Genomic DNA, 21,513 nt, shown 5'->3' on the forward strand with positions numbered 1-21,513 from the left:
TAATAAAATGAAGTACCGATAAAAGTCGTGCAATTGTTGGAAAGTGAGGGGAGTGTGGAAAAGGAGGATCTATATGATGCTGAGATGAAACAGCAATCCTAGGAGAAATAAGGAAAGAAGGAGTTCTTGCCCAAATCAGGGCTCCTATTTGCACAGTAGTCCCTCTGACTTTTTTATCTGCTGCATCTTCACCCATACAGTTTCATGTCTTTCAGTATAAAAGTTAATGTTCTCCCTCTGTCATAACTGGCTGATGGTTCTGGGTCTTAAGAGTTGTCTTGTAATCTAGGAATATTATTCTGAAAGGTAGCAACCATCCTTCTGTCTCATTTGCCATGGGAGAGAAAATTACTTGTCACCTCACAGGACCAAACTCCATATTTTTATCACAGATTGTCCTTGTATGAACAATCATTTATTTTAATTTAATTCTTCATATGTTCATAGAAAATGTAGGAGTGGGGAAGGCAGTGTTCACTTTTTCCTTGTTTGTTCCTCTAAAATAAGCTAATGTAGTTTAAGAGACAAATTAATTCTATCAGTATGCCCTTCTTTTCCCCTTATTTTTCTCTTCTTTCTCTTGGCCAGCTTGTAGCAGAATAATGCATGTAGGTGTCATTTTTTGCATCTTTAAATCTGAACTTTATGGATAATGCTACAATTCAGTTTACAATCTGGCTTGTATTCAGGACTGGCCTATCCTACCACAGCAATTTATTCATCATGTTATTTATTAAATGGCTTATATACCTTGGACAGAACAGATGTGGTTGCCAACAAAGCTGAAACAGTGATTTCATTACCCAGAAGCATGAGAACGGAATTAGGAGTATGCCACAGTATTGTCATCTTCTGGCATCATTGGAGAGAAAAAGCAGAGCTTACAACTGGTCTAAATTGCAAAAAAGTAGTCTCACAAGGCATGATATTTTGCCCTTGTTATCACATAAAATTTTCTATCAACAGTCTTTATGATTCCATTTTAAATTTAGTTTTATTCATGGGATAAATGACCATATCAAGTTAGTTATTTGTCCTTGATTTCCTACTTATCTATCCTTTTCATTGCCACCATGATCCATTTCTGCTCTCTTATCTTTGTACTTAATTTATCAGTTTCTTTCACACACCTCTCTGGGCTTTCTTCCATCACAATTTTTTGTATGGAAGTCTTTTCCTGACCTGGTTCATGAATTTACTATTTTTTCGTTCATGTCTTTTCTGAGGACTTATTTCTGCTTTAAGCTGTCTCAGGAGTTACTCTAAAAGGCAATTATTTTAATTATACCTACATAAATAATTTAATTTCATCTCGTCTGCCATTCACACTAGACATCATTGATTATTGCACTGTATTCCTGCCACTAGTCCTGTCCTTGTTTTGTTACCTCTTTATTACACCATTTCTGGAGTTGGAAAGTGCTTTTGTAGAGGGAATATGCAATTATTTCATCTGAAAAATTACAAACTGATGAGCTGTCTGATCACTGGTATCTTCCTGACATTTGTATGCTTTGTTTTTTTTCTTTTTCTAACTCTTAAATAATACACTTAACTCTTAAAAAGAAAAAGTGTTTATCCTGGATAAGAACTCTTAATCTTTTTTCAGGCAAGATGCTACTGACTTTAATTTAAAAAAAAATAATTTGTCTGAGCAGAGATTGCAGGAGCAGTCTCAGGGTTTGTAAGACTGTTGAACTCTGGGTATCAAATGCTGAAGACTCATCTGAAGAGTTTCAGAAAACTCCTCTGAAGAGGAAGCAAGGGAATTGTCACAAAAACAAGTTACTGTGAAGGTAGGCAGAAGTCTGAACTTCCTTCTCTGCAGTTGCTAGCTGTGATGAGTGGCAGATGCAAAGTAGCTTAGCTTCTTTCACGGGAAGACTGAAATGGTCCCGGTGGCTGAGGTCACTGTATTGGAAAAACAGACTCTGTTTAGCTAGGTGAAGCTCTTTCACTGGCCTTTTCTATTGCACTTGGACTTTGGAGATTTTGTGGAGCAGCTAACATGCAGTAAAAGTTCACACCCTGTGTTCACCATACAGTGGCACGTTTGTGTGTCTGTGGTAGGTTTGCACATGAAAAAATAGAGACTTTACTTAATATAGTGACTTCACAAAAAAGTTTCCAGAGGCTGAAAACAGTGTCCCTTTACTGTGACTGTTCATATTTTGTTCACATCTGGGAATTGTGAAAAGTGGTGGCTCTCATTGCTAAAAATTCCTATCAGAACATGACATCTGTTGTAAGAGTAGCAGCAGGACACAGTCAGGTTTCAGGTATGCTTGATGGGTAGATGCTGTTGATCCACAAGATGGCATGTTAAAACTGTACTTTATATAAAGTGTCAAAGGAGCAGAATCTAAACATTGTTGTGTTAGTGTGAACTGGGGCTAAAAGCTGTGTCTTTCAGAAAAAGGAAAAAAAAAAGAAGAAGAGCTGTTTCAAATTGGAACTAGGAGCCATTTCAAATGTGCTCTTTTTATTTTCGCAATGCAAAATTTGAGTGTCATGGGGAAAGAATAACAAAAAGCCCTTTTCTCTCTTACCACTAGAACTAACTCAGTTCCTTTTTTTTTTTTTTTTTTTTGGCGTTATATTGGGTTTGCATTCAAAATATGTCAGTAAGTGGACACTGATTTGCTATAATTCAGCCACTGGTGCCTCCCAGTTCCAAGAACTTAGGGGCTTCATAGAAAACAAATACTCATATTGACTAAGAATTCTTGTGGTTGGGGGATTATTAATTTAAATTAGTTTAACTTAAGTTATTCAATATTTTAAATGTACTTGGAGGGAATGAAAGTTTACAGTTGTATTTTAAATAATGTGCATCTATAATTAATATTTTTATTTGTATTGCCTGCAAGTTTGAACTGTATTAAAACTGAAAATTTTGAAGCCTTTGCAGGTCTGTTTTAGCTTTCATGGTGCTTACAATTTACTTTTACATCATTTTGGACAATAAAAGATAAATTAGTTCATTTTTTGGCTCACATGCACTAAGCCATTTATTGTATTTGGATGAGAAACTGCACAGAGAATGTTAAAGTTCAGAGATAATCCTCTTCATTTAAATGGATGAAAATAATAATTTCTATAAATATTTAGTTTTGTAACATTTTTCACTTTCTTCTTTTGTTGAATAAGCCCTGACATTTCACTCACATAATTTCTGTGTTCTTTTTAAGGGTCTGTTCCAGAATATACTGAAAAACATGAAAAGGCTGTTGCTGACTTTAGCAGGTGTCAAGTCAGGCAGGCAACTATTAATCTTCCACTAAATTCACCATTCTGACAACACAAGGATCTCCAAAATACGAATAAAACCAAAACTACCATTAATAATATTGCCTTTAAGTGTGCAAGAATTCATGTATTCTAAGAATTATATCTCTGTTCAGATTTTTCTCATCAACTCTGTAGAGTTCCCAGTCTGAAAAACTTTGTGTCTGTTTGAAAAGCCTTTTTGAGGGTGTTGTGGAGAAGAGGGAGGGTCTGGTTCAACTTTTTACTATTATTCCCCAAACTTTCATCCCTATTCCCCCTTCACATTGGAATAGAAAATCTGAATACAAAGGACTGTTTATTTCCAGTCCCTGATAATTGCTCTTTTTTCAATTACCTGACAATTAAAATGTCTCACATTCAATTTTTTTCCAACAGTTGCCATGTCCCTTAAGGATGTAGTTATCAGGAGAGAGATAATTGGTAGAAGGAGCACTCTTGTTTCATCAAAAGGCATTACCTTTCCCAGCCATTCAACTTACATAAGCATTTCATACACGTGCCAGAATAGTTTTGCATTTGTTGACTAATTGAGTGACCACAAGGGATCAGATTTGTGTTGGGTTACAGAGTTAGGAACTAGTTCACCTGAGTGAATTGAGAAAAACCTGTTTTTACTGCTGCTTATTTTCTGTCATCTGCTGTGTTTCATCCCAAGAGAACAATATGCAGCCTGTCACTGAGCTGTTAAAAACAGATTTGTTACCTGGCTCCCTGACATACAGAACCCTGCTATAGATTCTGCTCGTGGATTACTGAGGTTTTGCGCATGCTTGTATTCAGGAGGAAAAATGAGCACGAGAAGATATTTGAGTGTGTTTTTCTCATGTGATCTGCGTCTTCTTAAAACCGACTTGAGTCCATGGGCAGTCCTGTTCTGACCAAATCTTCTCCAACACAAGTAGTTTTTATAAGAAAACTTTATATAACCTAGAATAGTTGAGAAGTGTTTATAATAAATATTTGTATTGCTGGCTATGAATGTAGCAGAGACAATGAAGTGTATTTTTTTTTTAGGTGGGATCTTGAAATCTGCCTGATTATATAATTATATTGTTTTCCATTTAGAGGAATTTCATACAAATTATAAAAAATGCAGTTTTTTCATACTTTTCTCTTGTAACTGTTTCACAACATAATTTGAGGTTTCTGAAGCTATCTTGTACAGTTAGTTTCTAAATCCCCATGAAAGAAATGGATTATTTGTTGTCCAAGCCCTCTGGAAAGCACAGCCCCATTATCAGACAATGTACAGGTGTCTCTCTACTTTGTAAAGGTTCCTCTGTACATTGTTCCTCCATACATAAGCAAACTTTTTTCCATACTGACTGGATATAATCTAATATGAGAGTGTTTTCTCACCAGAGAACTGTAGCAATTCCTAATGGTACTTTTCTTAAGACTGCTTGCTTATGGTACTGTTTCTATCATTGGTGTTCGCAGTGGTACTTTTCATTCAAAGGTTTTGGAGCCTGTCTTGTCTTTTGAGAAGTCACCAAGGATACTCATGGAATGAAACTCAGTATCCAAGTGCACCGTCTGGGCACACAAAATCTCTGGGATTTAATACTTATGGTGCCTTACTCAGGTGGCCTCCTACATTAACAGGCATTTCCAGACAGTGTATAGGCTTTTTATGAAGGTCTGGTGAATGACAAAAGCATGGTGTGATCACAGTCACTACTGAGACCACTCTTCAAGAGAGGCACAGCTGTAGCCAGAATATCTTTCTGTTGTTAAACAAGAATCTCTGGTGGTTAACATACTCATGTCAGTCAAAGCTGGAGCTCCGTAATATTTTTTGGTGTGGTGGCAGTGGAAGCCTGTCTGATAGGCAGGTAAAGGAACAGGATGTTAACAGCAACAAAAAGTCCATGCACCATTTTTTGAGATGGCTTTTATATAAATTAATTGCATGGTTTAAAATAGTTGTATTTGGACAGAGTTTAACACTTAGAGTGGGAGATTACTGATATTGAGGCTAGAACACCCAAAGGCAGTGTTGCCTAAAGGGGCGAACTAGATGAGCTGTATGAGTATTAGTCACCCTGAGGACCGAGGAGTAACTAGATGCTATATGTTTGTATGATGTTTCTGATCACATACCAATTACCCATTTTAGCTCTGGGCATGATTCGGTGTTGAAAAATACTTGTAAACTGTATTTTACAGAGTAAGAATTACAAATTAAGCCTCCTCCAGAATTAAACCCTTATACAAACAGAAGAAGTTGCTGATCTCTTTAAAATGTGGGTATAGCAATACTCAGTTTTCCCAGTTCAGGAATCTCTCGGTGTCAGACATTTCACATTGGTACTATTGCTAACATAAAACCTTCCCCTTGAGAATGACTTCCAAATTTTGAAAATAAAATGAACTTTTACTTTTATATAAGAAGGGCAGGAAATATACGTAGTTTGATAGATTTTTTTTTTCTTTTTTTAATAAGGTAAGTAGAAGTTTTCTGTTGGAATTTCTCCTGCTGTTGTTTTTAACTATAGAAATAGCAGAAAGGTTAATTCCAGCCTTCTAGTACTTCCTAATGAACTTCTCTGTAGTCTCAGTAAATTTGCTAGCAGATCTTAATATATTAATGGAAGAATGAGTGTGATCAATCTCCAATAACATTTTTTTTCTTTCTCAAATGTGTCAGTCATTGAAAACCATTATAATGAAGGAAGGAGCTTAGACTTTTTCAAATATCTTCCTCCTTCAGTTGCTCATCTGTTTCCTTGGTGTGCTTTGCATGATTGTGACTACATACAGTAAATCAGTTATGCCAATACAAGGGGAAGTTTGGTTTGTAGAAATTATTAATGTATTTCTTTTATAAGGAACATAATCTTTTCTTCTCTTTTACATTTGTATATTTACACTGATAATAAATAGAGTAGCCTGTTTTGGGCGAAGAAGTGTAGACTTCCGTGATACTACTGTGACATAAAACCTGTCAAAAAGCAAATGTCAGTTCTAACCATTGTAACAATTCTGTATTTTTAAAAACTTTTATTATTAATCTGTGTAGTTTACCTAAGCAGAAGATAGGACCTATTTTCATAATACAGCAGATTAAATTCCATCCATTTAACCTCTCTATGCATGAATGTGATATTTGTCTTTCTTTTCTTTCTCTGTCATCTGTAAAATAATTATACTGATTTGCAAGTTAGCCAATGTTGATTTTTCTTGCAGTTATCAACCTTACCTAGTCTGTAAATGCAAAAAGTCATTAAAGATGCTAAAAAGTATTTTAAATTTTACGCATCTGTAAGGAATAAAAACAGTAAAATGCATATCAAAATCTGCTTTTAAGAAAAGATCTTAGGTGAAGAAAATAGTAAGTGCCAAGTTGAAATACAAAATTTTAATTTGGCTTCTCTGTGCATAACTGTTATCACAGTTTGATCATTTATTGTTATGTAATTGCAGAGTATTTTAATGTTACTTGATCTAGTTAATAGTAGTAACACTTACCGATTATAAATACCAAAATGTGTGTAGAGAATATTTCTGTTCATAACATTGCCTATTTTACTACAGATTTATAACTTGAATTTTAACAGGCATTCAGTGGCTGCGACCTGTGTGGAAGCAACAACACTTTAGTCAGGTGATTTAAAGGTATTATGTAAATAGTGTTCAGAAACTACCTCCATACCTCGGTTTCTTCACACACCATGAGCCAAGTGTGATGCAGTCAAGGATCAGTTATAATCTTCCTTATCTTGAACTTGTGGTCTGACATTATACTAAATCATGATTTCAGTAAGGCTGACTGAGCCTCATTCCTAAGTGTCATGCCTTTCTTTTTCTTTGTTTCAGCTGAGACAATCCCAGTCGTACTGCACAGACACAGAATGCCTTCAGGAATGTGAGTAATTATCGAGATCAGGTGCATGGAAGTAAAATAAACAGTAGTAAATAAAATACAGTCTGACTGGTCTTTAAAATGCAGCAGTTGATTTAATGTTATAGAAATGTAATAGGTTAAATCAAATACTACGGTACTAAAATTGTTATGAGAGGGAGGTAATTTCTGAGAATCTGTGATGCAGATGAACATTTGTACATTGGAAACGTCATATGTAAGTGACAATGGTGAGAAGGCTGGAGGTATCAATATCCAAGCACGACCATTGATCAGGCCCCAAGCATTACTGAACATTGCCATTAGCCTCCACATGGGATGATTTCATTTTTTCCCTGAGGAAAACCAGTGAAGACTGGCTATTCAGCAGAGCCCTATGCATGCACATGTTCACAGCAGGGGCTGAGCGACTTACTGTCAGTACTGTGAGCCCTCTGCTCCACTGTGAGGGAGAGGAGGTTCCCCACCAGCTCTGTTAAGTTGACATACACCGTGACTGCATTTCTGTTGAGTTGGCAGCTGTGTAGTTAATGAACCAGAGGACTGATGTGTACGCTTCCTTGAAATTTGCTGTGAAATACATCAAAAAACCTCTCCCAAATGGTAAGCATTACTAGGACAATCAAACCTTACCAGCATCCGCAGGGAAGCATACATAGCTGTTCAGAGGTTATGCAGTAATGTAAGCTTGCCCTGAGGCGCTCTGTTTACACTTTTCGTGGTCTAGAGAGAACATCGCCGAATGCTTATAAATAAAAATGAAGTGGATCTGTTTGTTCCATATTGCTTTACCAGTTGAGTATATGAACTCACTCAATTAGCCAGCATCAGGACTACCGTAATGCTCAAAGGGATCGGGGAGCACATAAGCAGTGTTCCTGGAAGCAAGAGCTGCTGGTGCCTGTGTCTTCTACAGGTCTAGGAGCAGTGCAGTCTAGGTTTCCAGGATCTTTGGCAGACAGGATGCCTTTGTTCACTCTCATGTTCCTCCCTCTTCATTCCCCAGTAAAACCTGTTTAGAGACGGGCACCTAGCTTGGACTTGCGCTATGCCCTCTTAGTGAACAGTCCCAGATTCATTGCCATGTTGGGTTGAAGGGGAAAAGCTATGAGCTTTCCCAGATAACCCCTGAAAAAAAAAAAAAAATAAAGTGGGGTGCACATGTGTCATAACAGTGCTGCTGGCCTTACTCTTTTGGGGGGGGCTTTCCAAGTTATGCTGTGTGTCTGTGACTTCCAGCACCCCTCTGCTCCCAAATACATCTCTCCTAGGGCAGACTTTTTAAGTCTCCCACATCTTAGACTTCTATTTCTGGGCTTATTTTTTTTAATCACAGACATGTAGGAGAGGGAAAGAGTCAGGTGACAGGAAACAGAATATTTTCTGTAGTAGAAGTAGGCACAGACAGGCTGTGCAACTTTCTGACCTTTAGTCCACAGTCAAAACCAAGTGATGGTAGGTCATTCTCATTCCAGCCTTGGGAGTCTTGGCTCATCAATATTTATGGAGATCTTAGGCTAAAGACTGTATAAATGAGTAAGTTCTGTTATGTGTGGGCACAAAGGTTGTGGGATAGCTTTCATGCTACCAAGCTGTAGTACAGGGGAATGTGAATGATTTGTGGCTAATAGCTTTCCATCCCGAAAGAAATCCTTGCAATAACTGTCTGTGCAGATGCAAGCAATTTGGCAGCAATTGTTCCAAACCAGTGGTTTGTTTCAAAAACCAAAACAAAAATTACAGGGTAAGTCCTCTTCTGTGTTACTATATTGCCTTAAATTTAGTTCCAGCAAAGGTATTTTTCTGCTGATGCAATGACACTGACTGCCTATTTGTTAGATTATTTTGTGATGCTTCTGTGATTCTGTGCTTGGGCCAACATGATCTCTGTGAGACTCCCAGGAGTGAAAGGCAAAACCAAACAGATTGAGCTTGGAGAAGCTTCTAGAGATGTTTTCAGAGACAGATTTAAACAATTCCGGGCCAGTCTTCTCTCCATTGCTTCATTCTGTTCTGATGAGCTATACCATGATGAGCTAATTTTTGAGGTGGGTCTCCTCTTCCCTAGGTCCCACAGCTCCATTTCCTGTTACTTTGCTGTCTTTGATTCCTCATTTCAGGACCTTGATATGATGAAGTTTGTTTCATTCCCACCTATTTGCTCATTCCCAGGATTTGGTCTTCCTTCGAAGTGCAGCTGAGAATGTTGTCATACACAGATTCTTAAGCTGTAAGGTTGTGGAATAACTGATGAGATGTATGTGGTTTTGTTTTGGGAAATGTCAGGGCTGTGGTTCAGCCAGTGTCACAGCAGCATCATGTGTTATGCTGTTGCTACCAGCTGGAAGTTCTCAGAAACACTCTGTGTTGATCCTTCCTGAGCATACTTGTTTTTTCAACCCTTGATTTCAGATCTCTTTTAGCTTTCTGGAGCCAGATCAAAGAAGTAGCACCAAGGCCTCCCCCATTCTCATTTTTGTGTTATTAGCTCTAAATTTTTATTCATGGTTGTTGGCACCATTATATTGTAATGACTATTCTGCGGAGAGTTTTCTGCCAGCATCAGGACTGCTTTTGGGTTTGTACTCCTACATACAGGAGGATATGAGCACCTCTTCAGAGAGCATTTGGGCACTCTGCTTGATGGCTGTTCCTCTGCTGATTCTTCATCAGAATATCTGCTATGATGGTAAAGCATCTATCAGAGTCTGATGACTGTTCCCTTCATTTCAGTAGGTGCCTTGGAGAAAAAAGACTGTTTTGAATATGCAACACATTTAATAGTCTGTTGGGGTTGTTTATGTTCCGCAAATCAGAAGATCTTACAGTTTCCCTTGAAATGAGGAATAAGAGTGGTAATCTTTTTCTGAATTCTGTCTAATGCAAGCGGAGCAGGGAAGATTTCTCTGAAGTATGTGGTGGTTGCAACATCAGTGGTGCATCATCCAGCCCAGGGAGGATCCCAGCTAGTACTGAGCTGCTGTGATGGCGCATGGCCCTTACAGTCAGCCTTCCATGTCAAAGGAAATGAGGGGCTGCTGCCTGAGTTTTTTCATGTGTTCTAGCAATTCCCAGATGTTGTGACCTGGATTTACCACATTCATTTTTTCAACACTATCCTCAGTGCTTTGCCAGCTTGTAATATGGTCAGAGATGACTGTCTCAAATGTTGTCTACTCTACTTCCAAATTTTTACATATTTTAAAATGAATGCATATCTGTGATTCATCTTGAGTTGTACTCATCTAGGGAGTCACAGCAGCCTAACCTAACAGCCTGAAATGTCTGCCAACTCTTCCCTCCCTTTTCTGGTAATTCCCTTCTCCCTTCCTCCACTCAAGTCTTTTTTGGCTTTCTTTGGTTTCCTTATCTGTGCATTTGAGAGAGTCAGCTTGCAGGGATTATCTGCTGAAGGTCCCACAGGCTCTTTGTCTGCCCTGATGACACATCTATACCTCTCTTCATATGGTTTCCTTCCTTTCTTTCACAGAACAGACAAGGCTAAAAACACCATGAAAAGAAGGCACAAGTCAGAGAGCATGCTTTTGTCTTTTCACATACAGATGTTAAACAGTAAAAAGCTGAAGATCCAAAAGGAGATATTTCTACCGTGAGAGGGCAGACAAAAAGCACCACATGGAATATACTTTTACAGTAAAAGAAATACAATCTTTCTTCTTTAGAGTACAACCTCACTCAAAATGAAAAATGGCACCTTAAGAGGAGAACTAAGTTAATGTAAGGAGTATATAACAAGGACATTTATTAATTTTAATATTGTGGTTTTGAGATTTCAGTTGCATAATCAGGAGGTGGTTGACCTTTAATCTTTAGAAATTATTTTTGCCAAACTCATCATTTTTAGTAGCTAATAGAACATTAAATGAGGTGGCAGACATCCGTCACAGAAGATTTTTTTTTCCCTTCCTATTTCTATCTGAGAGAAGACTAGTTTATATGGCCTATTCTCTGTTTCTGTAGGAAAAAGCAAGCGAAAGAACTGTGTCTCATACGTGAAGCAACAGATAGGATTCACCATAGTCATTAGCTCCCATGGGAATTCATCCCACAGACTCAAACCAGTTGCACATAAAGCTTTCTCCTGCACAGAGATAATTCAGCCATGGTGTAAAAAAATTCTCAGTCTCAGACCAGTTCCTCATAAAGCTTTCTCCTGCACAGAGGTAATTCAGCCATGGTGTAAAAAAATTCCAGGTAACCACAGAGGCAGAACTGCTCACAGGCTTCATTCAGAAGTGCATGGATATATAGGTATGCTGAGCCCAGGGGATCAGATACTCTGAAAATAAAAACCTTGGGCTGGATTCAGTGTTGTGTGGAAAGGAGGGTTAGAGACTGTAAAATCTTAGTGACACAGGAATATGTACTGCTACGTTCTGCACTAGTTGGTGTCTCCCAGGTACTGGAGGTTAATGACCAGATCCATCTGTCAAAATGTGTGGTGGCAGGGACATTCATGTGTGAGGTCAGAACAGGACAATCTTCTATCCATCTGCAAATATCAGAAAATATAATCCACAGGTGCTCTTATAGGATAGCCTTTATTCTTCAAGGAGCCTAAAAAAACACTTCTAAATTAACTGCAAAAATACAGGTAAAAGCACTGTGACTGTGAACTTTTAAAAACAAGATTTTTTTCTTCTGTCCATCAGCATAAATTTCATCCTACTTGGTTTCAGCTTCACTCAACCACTCTTTATCCATAAGCTGGTCTTACATGATTATTTTGTGATCTTGGTGATGGGATGGAGGTCTTTGTAGCAAAAGATTGTTGTCTTCTACATATTATTGCTCCCAGTAGCTGAAACAGCTTCGTGTCTGTTCTCTTGATTTATGATGAAAAGCTTTGAAAAGTGTGATTCACCCCAGCTATGTGAGATTTTGCTTATCCTTGTCGCCTTATGTTAAGAGAAGATTCTGAAATATCTCACACCCTTGTTAAAACACATGGTCATTTGTGAGAGATGTGGGTTTAACGGTTCTTGAATAGTGTAAACAGTGTTGTGGCTGTTTTAGTATCTGGCAGGCTTTGAGTAGGTAGTACAGGGCCAAGCTGTGTTAGATCAGCTGTTGTCTTGCTTAACTTAGTTTAGAGCATGTTTCAGCACGTTTGGTTCCATCTAAACCGTATTACAGCACAGGTTGGAAGAAGCTGTATCTGCACCGATGCCTGTGCTTTCCCTCCTTGGTTCCTTGTGCTCCCTTCCTTGACCTGTAGCATGAGCTGACCTAGCAGCATTTACTTACCCCAACTCTTGTTCAGCCACGGACCCTAAGTGCACTATGGTTCAACAAATATCCCAGAAGGCAGCCTGGCTAGTCCCTGTGTGATCTGAATTTTCAATGTTCTACTGAACAGACATGCCAAAATGGGTACCTAAGGCTGTCCTGTGTGCTGCTGAAGGTAGTCTTAGGGTGGCTGTTAATATCTGGAAGCCCCAAAATAAAGCAGTTGTTCTTTTCATGCTGAATTATATGCTAGTTTACTGGATATATAAAGGTCATCCAAGATTTGAAGTACTAATATATCATGTTGATAACAATATTTTCCCTCAACACAACTGCAGGTCTAGACTCTTACCCGCACATTTCTATATGCTTTCTGAATCAATTTTATGTTAGAATCCAATGAATGAGAGGCTGTAGCATTCCCCTTTTTTTTTTTTTTTTTTTGCACTACACTTTCTCCTCATACACAACACCCTTTATTCACTGAGGTCTCCAAAAGAATTGTCACTTGTAATTGTATATATATCCTCTACATAAAATTCCTCTACATTAGCAACTTCGAGTTTTTAAATGTCTATATTTTGGACATTTAAAAGGCAAGAGCTGTATGGCAGTTTCATTTGCTCATAGAAGTTAATGGTGATATTTGTGCTGTGAGAAGCATGAACTTCTATAATACATTAATTTTTTTCTTTGACATTTTTGGGTGCATGTGTTGGTAAAGGACATCAGTCCAACAGTCCCAACTCACAAAGTCTTATTCACAGAACAGCAGTGTGTGAATGGCATTGCTGTAAGCTTCCTCACAGTGCCCCTCTGCTGTGTCTTAGCTATGTTACGAACAAACTGTTTTCATAGAAGAGCCTCTGTTAAAAATGCTACCCAGCATGGCAGTAATGAGGGTGGTTCTTTGGTATCAGCATTAACTTTCAAGAAAATTACTCCAGCAGCTCACTGGCTATAAGTTATCTAGCAACTGTTAAATAAGAGCAACTTCCAACTGATCCTGAACCCAGACTTGACTCTATAATGAGGTGATCCAAATGATGAGTTGTCGCTACTGAAAAACCTTGACAGATACAAATGTCTCTGTGGAATTTCCCCAGATGTTAAAGTTTTCAGCTTGAGTAATAAAATAGAATAGTTCTTCTCTTTCTGAAGATTATTCATCATAGCTTTGTATTAATTGCTCTGTGTTAATTGATTATCTAGTTTTTTAATGAAGATCTTAGGTCTTTAGATACTATTGTAAATGGAGTCATGTGAGTACCATAGGTAATTAACTATGCATTGATTTACACTTCAGCTGACAACATTAGTTACAGTTTGATTATTTGAAACTATGTTTCAGAGGAGAAAAATTGATGTTTTCAAATATGCAGGTATTTGCAAAAGTTTCTTGATCCAAAAAGACTAACAAGCCATCTCCAGTCTGAGGGGGTTTTCTCAGTTTTATTTCCATGCTTTGATGTCTCAGCCATTTTGTATGGAAATTAGGTGTAAAATTTTTATATTGCATTCCTGGGATTCACTTTTTCATGCATCTGCTCAGCATTTTTTTTCCCCTCCTGACAGATGCGTTTTCCTTGATGCTATCAGATATACCACATGGACCTGGATGATCAGTCATGGAGATCTGGCATATTGACACCGACATTTGTTCTAACAAACTCTCAATAAATAACTTATTGTAGCCAACAAAATTATAACCACTAGTTTGACCCCTTCTTGCTAGAATTAGCATCTTCTCTGTTTGGGGCCTAACAATGGAGTCTAAGCTTTCATCACTTCAGTCTCATTACTTTATTTGTTTGAGGAAAAAAACAAACACCAACATACAGATGGGGGGGTTTCCCACATAAATATATTTTGCATCAAGTTTCATTTCCTAAAAACCCAGTTTGATTTCTTAAACACAAAGTGTGTGTTTATCATCTCCAGTTCATTAGGAGTTAATGTGAACTAAGAAATATTAATGATATTTCTGAGAATTCCAGTGAAATTGTATGAAATAGATTCTCTTTTCAAAGGGATAAGAAATGTGATAAAAAAAACAGTGCAACACTAACCAAGAATTACTTGTCTCAAAGCCGAAGGGAAGGACTAATCAGAAAACTCAACTGAAAAATATTTCAGTTTTTTTTTATGAGACTTATGTTGCGTTTTTGTTTTCATTTTGGGGAAAGAACTTTGCTGTCACTCTATGTTATAACTTGAGTTTTCCTTGTCTGTAGTGCCAGGACCAAATTCCTCCAGCGACAATGGCATCAGCTTTGCCATGATAATGATGGCCTGGGTGGTGATTGCACTTGTCTTGTTCTTACTGAGGCCTAGTAATCTGAGAGGATCCAACACAGCCGGCAAGCCAACCAGCCCACATAATGTAAGTGCATCTTCAAGTGCCCTGCGGAGAGACTCTACAATAGCTTAAATGTATTTTGTTTTAATACAGACTGTCTTACACTCATTTTTTCCTTACATTTTTTTTTTCCCTGTATTTTCTTGGAACTCCATTAACAATGAAAATGGGCAAAACCAAAGTGAAAGTAGAATCGCAAAATGGGATGGAGCTGGCATGGGTGACTAAGTGTGGGTCATAATGTTGTCTGGACACTGGCTGTCCCTGGCTGGAACTGCCTCCAGCGTTCTTATGTACAAGGGGAAAATCACAGCTTTAAGAGAAATCAGTAAATAAAATTACAGCATGAAACTGCGAAGGTGATCTTTATCCTAGATGTGGGATCATGGAAAAATCCCTATCAGTGCAGGAAACGGTATTGTTCTTTGATGCTCATTTACTCTGAGTATTGAAAGACATATTGAAATATCTTAAAAGAAAGCACAACGTAGCTCTTCTGAGTTCTTTTATTGCTAAATCAGTGAAGCACTGCTTCTAATCCTGTATGTGGGTTTTTTTCTTTCTCTTCCTCCTTCCTTCTCCCTAGGGACAAGAGCCACCAGCCCCACCAGTGGACTAGAGTGTTCAGTATTGGAAAAGTTCAGCAGCTAAAGCCTTGCACGACCAAATGAACGAAGTGACCAGATTACTCCTAAACCCCATTCAATACCGTTTTCTTTTCTCATTCACATAGAGCAGAATTATCATTCATCAGTTATCTTCATGAACTGCTTTTAGCGACTTTGATTTTAAGTTAATTTTTGCTTTGTATGTTATTACAATTCCTAGTAGATTGTAATTTGGAAAGTGATAAGGCATTGCAGGGGTTTTTTGGTTGTTACTGCTACTGTGGACATTCCACTCAGTCTCTTTCTGTTACAGTGATTTTAATTTCTTTGCAGCGATTTCTGATATGCATTGAAAGAAAAAGGAAATCCCTGTGCATCTCTAATAATGGAAGGTTACTGACCTTTCTTCAGATTAATCCATATTTTTTCTCCAGTATGCTTTTGAGAGTTATATTATGGTTGCAACTATTAGCTTAGTTATGTGGTGAAAAATTGAAATAATTTTATATTTGCCCTGGGTTCAGAGCAGCTCTTAGTCTGGTCTTTGGACCACTAACATAGTTTTCAGGGTTGTTGGCAAAAGCACGGATTGTCCACTAGAATTATAGTGTGTGTGTGTGTGTGTGTGTGTGCACCAGGAAGTGAATGTGATAATTGCCACTGTCAAAGCTTTGACATATATATTGGGAACTTTACACAACAGATTATAACACCAAAAAATAAATTAATTTAATCTTGTTTATTAATAATATATCTTATTCAATATGTTGTCAAAAAAATGTATTCCAAAAATGGTTTTGTTTACTTATAGGCTTTATGAAAAGAGAAGTGTAGTGAGAAGAACTTGGTAGAATTTTTTGTCCTGGTATAGTCTTTTAATAATCAGGATCTTCAGTTTTTAGCCATGATGTAATATATACTGGACAGGATGAAATCATACCAAAAGGTTATCAAGGTTGCCAACCTTTGGTATACAACATATACTGGATATTCAGGTTTTTTCACCTGTATGTTATCAGCAATTCTTAACATTTCATCCGTATCTATTGGTTGTAACTGTAGAATAACAAACTTGCAGGTGACTACATATGGCATGTCTTTTCCCTCTAATATTTGTGTGTATGTGTGGTGTGTTTATGTGTACGTATGTGTGGCTGTGCACGTACCTGTGCACATGTCCCATTGTAGCAAATGGGAGTGACTTTTTTATGTACATTAATTTAAGAACATTTTAAAGATGTACAGAAAAGCGACACTGTATATTTTTCTTGATCAATTTGAAAAATTGATGAGAATAATGTAAAGAACATTTTTATGTTACCAACATGAAGCTTCTTTCCATAAAGGTCAGTAGAACAGACATATGGGAATTCAAAGCCTTACACTACAAACCTTTATTTCATGAGGACTTTAGTTGTGGAGCTGAAGGGAGTAACTCTCTTAAGATGCATAAAGGTTTGTATTAATGGGCTCTAACAAAAATCTCACATCAGATCCCATGGTTGACAGATGCAGGGTTTTCCTCCTCAGGGTAAATGGCGGGCCAGCTAAGCCTCCTTGTAAAGGCACAGCGTAGACCTGAAGAAAGGCTTCTGTAATTTGACGTAATTGCCCTTTGAATTTCTGTGGAATAGTGTGCTCCCAAGCATAGGAGCATGTGTAAAAAATAAATAAATAAAACAATGAAGAAGATTGGGCCAGGTGCTCTCAGTGACATCGGTGCAGTGCCATGTAAAGCAATGGAGCTGCACAGAGAAGCTGAGAGAACTTGCCCTGTCACGTCTAATGGTGTACAGGCCACAAACACTGTGTGAAGATGTCACTGGGACAAGCAATCTGACTGTGCTGGCTTTTTGCCTTCCATGTACATTTATGTTTGGGATACTGTTTTGAACAGAACAAGTAACACAGCATCATTTTGTTGAGCCAACAAGGAAATACATATAATCACCTACACTGACCTTTTTTCCAAGGATTTTTGGCCAGAATTCTTCACTATCAGATGCATAAAACAAGCTTCCAATCGATTAAAAAGCCAACTGCGACAGGCTTCATTCCAGAGCGCCACTCCTCATCCTATTGTAAGTTGGTGAGATTTACAGCAGATGCTCCTCACTTGTGAGGATCGGTCTCGCTTTACTTAAATGTCTGTGTTTGTGTTTATAAAACTCACCATGTGCACCCAGCTCTAACAGTCTTGGCAAATGAACTTTATGTTCAGAGTAATGTTGTCTTTTACATTTAAATGAACTGTCTTTGCTTGAAATTCCTCTGAGTAATTGTCCCAGTAATTTTATACGTGTATGCTTTCCTCATGTAAATTGCTATTTTAAATTTTCTATGTAAAAGAAAAAACATTGGAAATATTTTATTGTAAAATGTTTTACTAAAGAGCCAGGCCACTATCCCATGTCAAAATGTATGCCTTTTAAATTCAGATACTCTCTCCAAGACAGAACCTTCAGATCACCACTCTTAATTAAAACAAAACTAACTAATTGTAGGACTGTATTTTGCCACTCTTATTCATGTTAAATAGTGCCTTACTCATCAAGTAGTTGCACTGAAGTTTGTGGGACTACTCTGAGATAATGTACTAGTAGCAGCTTTAGTAAGGGTGGCAGAAATCTGGCCTTTAGTGATGTAGTTTGCGATGAAATAATTGTGTCATGGTTACAGATGTTTATGGTAAATTTTTAGAAGAAGTTGGAAGAGATTAGTGGTATGTGAAGATTCGGGATGTGATTAATTCTATAATGAGGGTTTTGAGCTTGGTTAGTAAGAGATGCAAGTTGTAGCAACTTGGGAAATATGGAGGGAAGTTTACAATTATACCTTAGCTTAGAACTTTGTTACAACAATAGTATTTTTAGAGTCTGCTTAACACAATTATTATACTCTGAAATGAGAAATCATATGTATTCATGTATTGTCTGCAGATCACTTAGCCTTGTAATGTTCATGATTGAAAAAGGAAGAGTGATGATGTGATGTACCTTACGTAAATCGGTGGTTTAAAATATCGGAATTATGCCAAACAAAAAAATCATCTGTGCCATTTGCGGTTTCCTAGTAATCTTTTACTGAGTACTTGGATTGGGATAAAGGGCTTGTACTATGCACTTTTTATTGACTTAACAAAATAAATAGCAATCGTTAGTAACCTTTTGTCTTTGTCTCTTAGTCTTTGTATAAGATGTAGGACTGCACCAACCTATCAATTTCTAAGGTACTTTGAACTCATCTTAAAATAAGTATTGGCAAAAATAGTGTGTCATTTGTGTAACTTTTAATATGTAAATTCTGACTTTTCTAATGGACACTTGCCTTCTGTATGTATTTCAAGCAAGTCAGAACAAATTAGAAGCCGTTTAAGATACTTTGATGACCAACATGGACACTTCTGCCTTTTGCTCTTCAAAGTAGTTACACAACCTAAGAAGTCAGAAATAATACCGTAAGAGAAGTAATGACAGAGGCCACATATACCAATTGTGTTACTTCATTTTAGATCAACTTCTACTACTTTGGGATTTGCAGTCTATCTTCTAGTCCCAGTTCGTGGCAGTGTTGGTCACAGAGCTGCTCTGAGGAAGGAGGGTGCTCCAGTGGATCTGAGGCAGCATGTGGTAGTAGAAGCGACCTGCTGCTTCCTCAATGTTCCCATGGAGTGCAGCCCTCTTCTTCCTCTTCTTCCTCCAGCAGCAGAGCTCGAAATGCTGAGCTCTGCCTCAGCAGCAGTTCAGGTCCCACATTGGGGATTCCTGTGTTAATCCAAGGAAAAAAGGAAAATTCCAAGGGAGCATTAGGGTTTAAAATAATATGTAGCTATCCAGAGATAGTGATAATAAATGCCAGAGAATCGGAAACAAAATCTGAATTTATTTTAATAATAATAATAATAATAATAATAATAATAATAATAATAATAATAATAATAATAATAATAATAATAATAATAATAATAATAAATGCTTTAGGCATTTGAGTCAATTTTGAAACTGTATGATCTTAATCAGAGCTCATTAATGTCTGCTTATCAAGATTTATCCATTTACTCGAACATGAGGTTATAAATAACCCCTAAAACTAAAGCTAAACTTTACTTATAAGTACACTTGTTAATGTGTTTGCCAAGGATGCACATGCCTATTATGAAAAGTGATGCAGAAAATTTAAATTAACTCTGCTGAATGGGTCTGCATGAGGCCTAGCTGTTCAAGACTACCAGGTAAGTGGAAAAGATTACCCCAAAGCCTGGAAAAAAAATTGTATCCTATCTAGGATGTTTGGGGGAAATATATCAAATCATTGCAGCAAAATATTACATGAACATTAAGCGGGCTCGTTGCAAAAATGGACAACTTACATTCTTTTTTCCTTCTGCCCTTACTTGTTCAGTACCAGCCAACAGCCTACAGTGCAATTCACTGCAAAGATGTGGACCCTGGGGTGGGGAAAGAGGTGGACTGATGAACCACATCCTCACTCGTAAAACAGCACAACTCGTACTGGCCTCCAGGGAGTTACACTCATCCACGTCAACTGAATATTTGTCTCTTTTTCATACAAAGGGAATAACTGTACCTATGCTACTTGATCTTGTATCAAAATTATTGCAAACTCCCATAGCAGGCACTTTGTAGTTAAATATAATAACTAGAAGAATCTGGCCTCTGCATTACCTTTTTAATATCACAAGTAAGGGTGTTTATAAAAGAGGGTGTCTGAAACAAATGCATTTCAATACATGACAATAAATTTTAATTCACCATATATATCTAGCTTTTTAAAGGCTTCCTTCTTGCTTGTATGGAAAGTGATATCATAAAATATTTTATATAATGTTAATTGAAAATACAGCAGTAATTTCTAACCAAAGATGACAAGTAGCAAGCTTTAAAAAAAAATAGTCTTTTGCATTTGCATTTATGGGTTTTGTTATTATATCCTCCACGCTATAAATGATGAAACAGAGGAATAATTTCTGTGACTGTGTAGTTTTCAGACTTATACCTGGTTTAAAACTCGAAGATTATTAATTTATTCTGGTGCAAAAAATACCCTTAAAATGTAAAAGAAGATATTAGAGCTGAGAAAATATGTTCCCTAAGCAGACCGACAAAAAAACTCCACCATTGCACAAAATTCTGAAGGTCGCAGCCATTGCTTCGATATAAAAATTAAATCTTAGGAAAGGTGTAGCAGCTCAGTTTAGAGCAGAACTTGTAGATGAAATGATAAACGGTAAACTGAATATAATTAGCAAGAAAATGATCCACAGGACCGGACACTACACCAAGCACTGCATGTAACACATCAAAATCTGCTTTGTTGTGGTGGTGGTGGTAAGTAAAAATCCGGTTTCTTCAGCTCTCCTAGTGATTTCACGCAGCCTTGTTTTCCATCCTCAGTTTCATACAGATGAAATAGAAAATCCAAATAATCACTTTCCCACATCATCAAATATTAGCGTGTAATTTGAATCACAAGTACGTCTTGTCTCTGACACCCTTTCTGGCTGTATGCATCTGTTGGGCTTCGGTATGTACGGGGAAGAGATTAAGCCAAATTTGCTTTTAGCTATACTGTAACAGCAGATCAAATCTTCACCTTATTTTATGTGAACAACTGTTAAGGCAACAGGACAACTCGGCTGAGTAAAACCCTTTAAAGAAGTCATGCTACAAGATGAATTCTCTCCAATGGGGCTGTGATGAAAAGCAGTGTCTTATCTGGCTGTTCTTAATTCCATTGCATTGGTTTTAGCATTTAAGCCTTCCTTATCGTTTTACTGAAATGGCTGTTATGCCTGAAATGGCTCTCCTGTTGGGAGATTTAGTATGCTCCGTGTTCAGAAAAGCAATGCTGCTGCCCACAGCACTGCTTCTGAAGGAACAGCTTTGATGTCTGGTATAATGTGTGTGGTTTCCAGAAGAACATCAGAAGAGGGGAAAAAAAAAAAAAAAAAAAACAATGTTATTTACTAAACAATAGATAAGGCTGTCAAATGTAATCATGCCTGGGAGGAAGTATGAATAATTTCTGTGTATATGGAGAGATTTAAATAATCTAATTAGATGAAGGTCATATACTAGAAAACAAAACATTGTTCAGGAAGTAAAATAATAGGGCTTGAG

General features: G+C 37.4%; 1 protein-coding gene across 3 annotated transcripts in view; it reads left to right on the plus strand.

Moving 5' to 3' along the window:
* SMIM14 (small integral membrane protein 14) overlaps positions 1 to 18,536 on the plus strand; it is a 55,851-nt gene extending 37,315 nt beyond the window's left edge. For all 3 annotated transcript variants that reach the window (XM_032999196.2, XM_042808237.1, XM_032999195.2), the window contains exons 3-5: positions 7,111 to 7,159; positions 14,641 to 14,789; positions 15,352 to 18,536. In XM_032999196.2, coding sequence (XP_032855087.1) covers positions 7,111 to 7,159; positions 14,641 to 14,789; positions 15,352 to 15,384 — 231 coding nt within the window. In that variant the 3' untranslated portion in view covers positions 15,385 to 18,536. The remainder of the gene's footprint in view (positions 1 to 7,110; positions 7,160 to 14,640; positions 14,790 to 15,351) is intronic.
* Positions 18,537 to 21,513: the final 2,977 nt, after the last annotated feature.

This window comes from Tyto alba, unplaced genomic scaffold (assembly GCF_018691265.1).
Source record: "Tyto alba isolate M040663 unplaced genomic scaffold, T.alba_DEE_v4.0 Super-Scaffold_6, whole genome shotgun sequence".
Taxonomy (NCBI): Eukaryota; Metazoa; Chordata; class Aves; order Strigiformes; family Tytonidae; genus Tyto; species Tyto alba.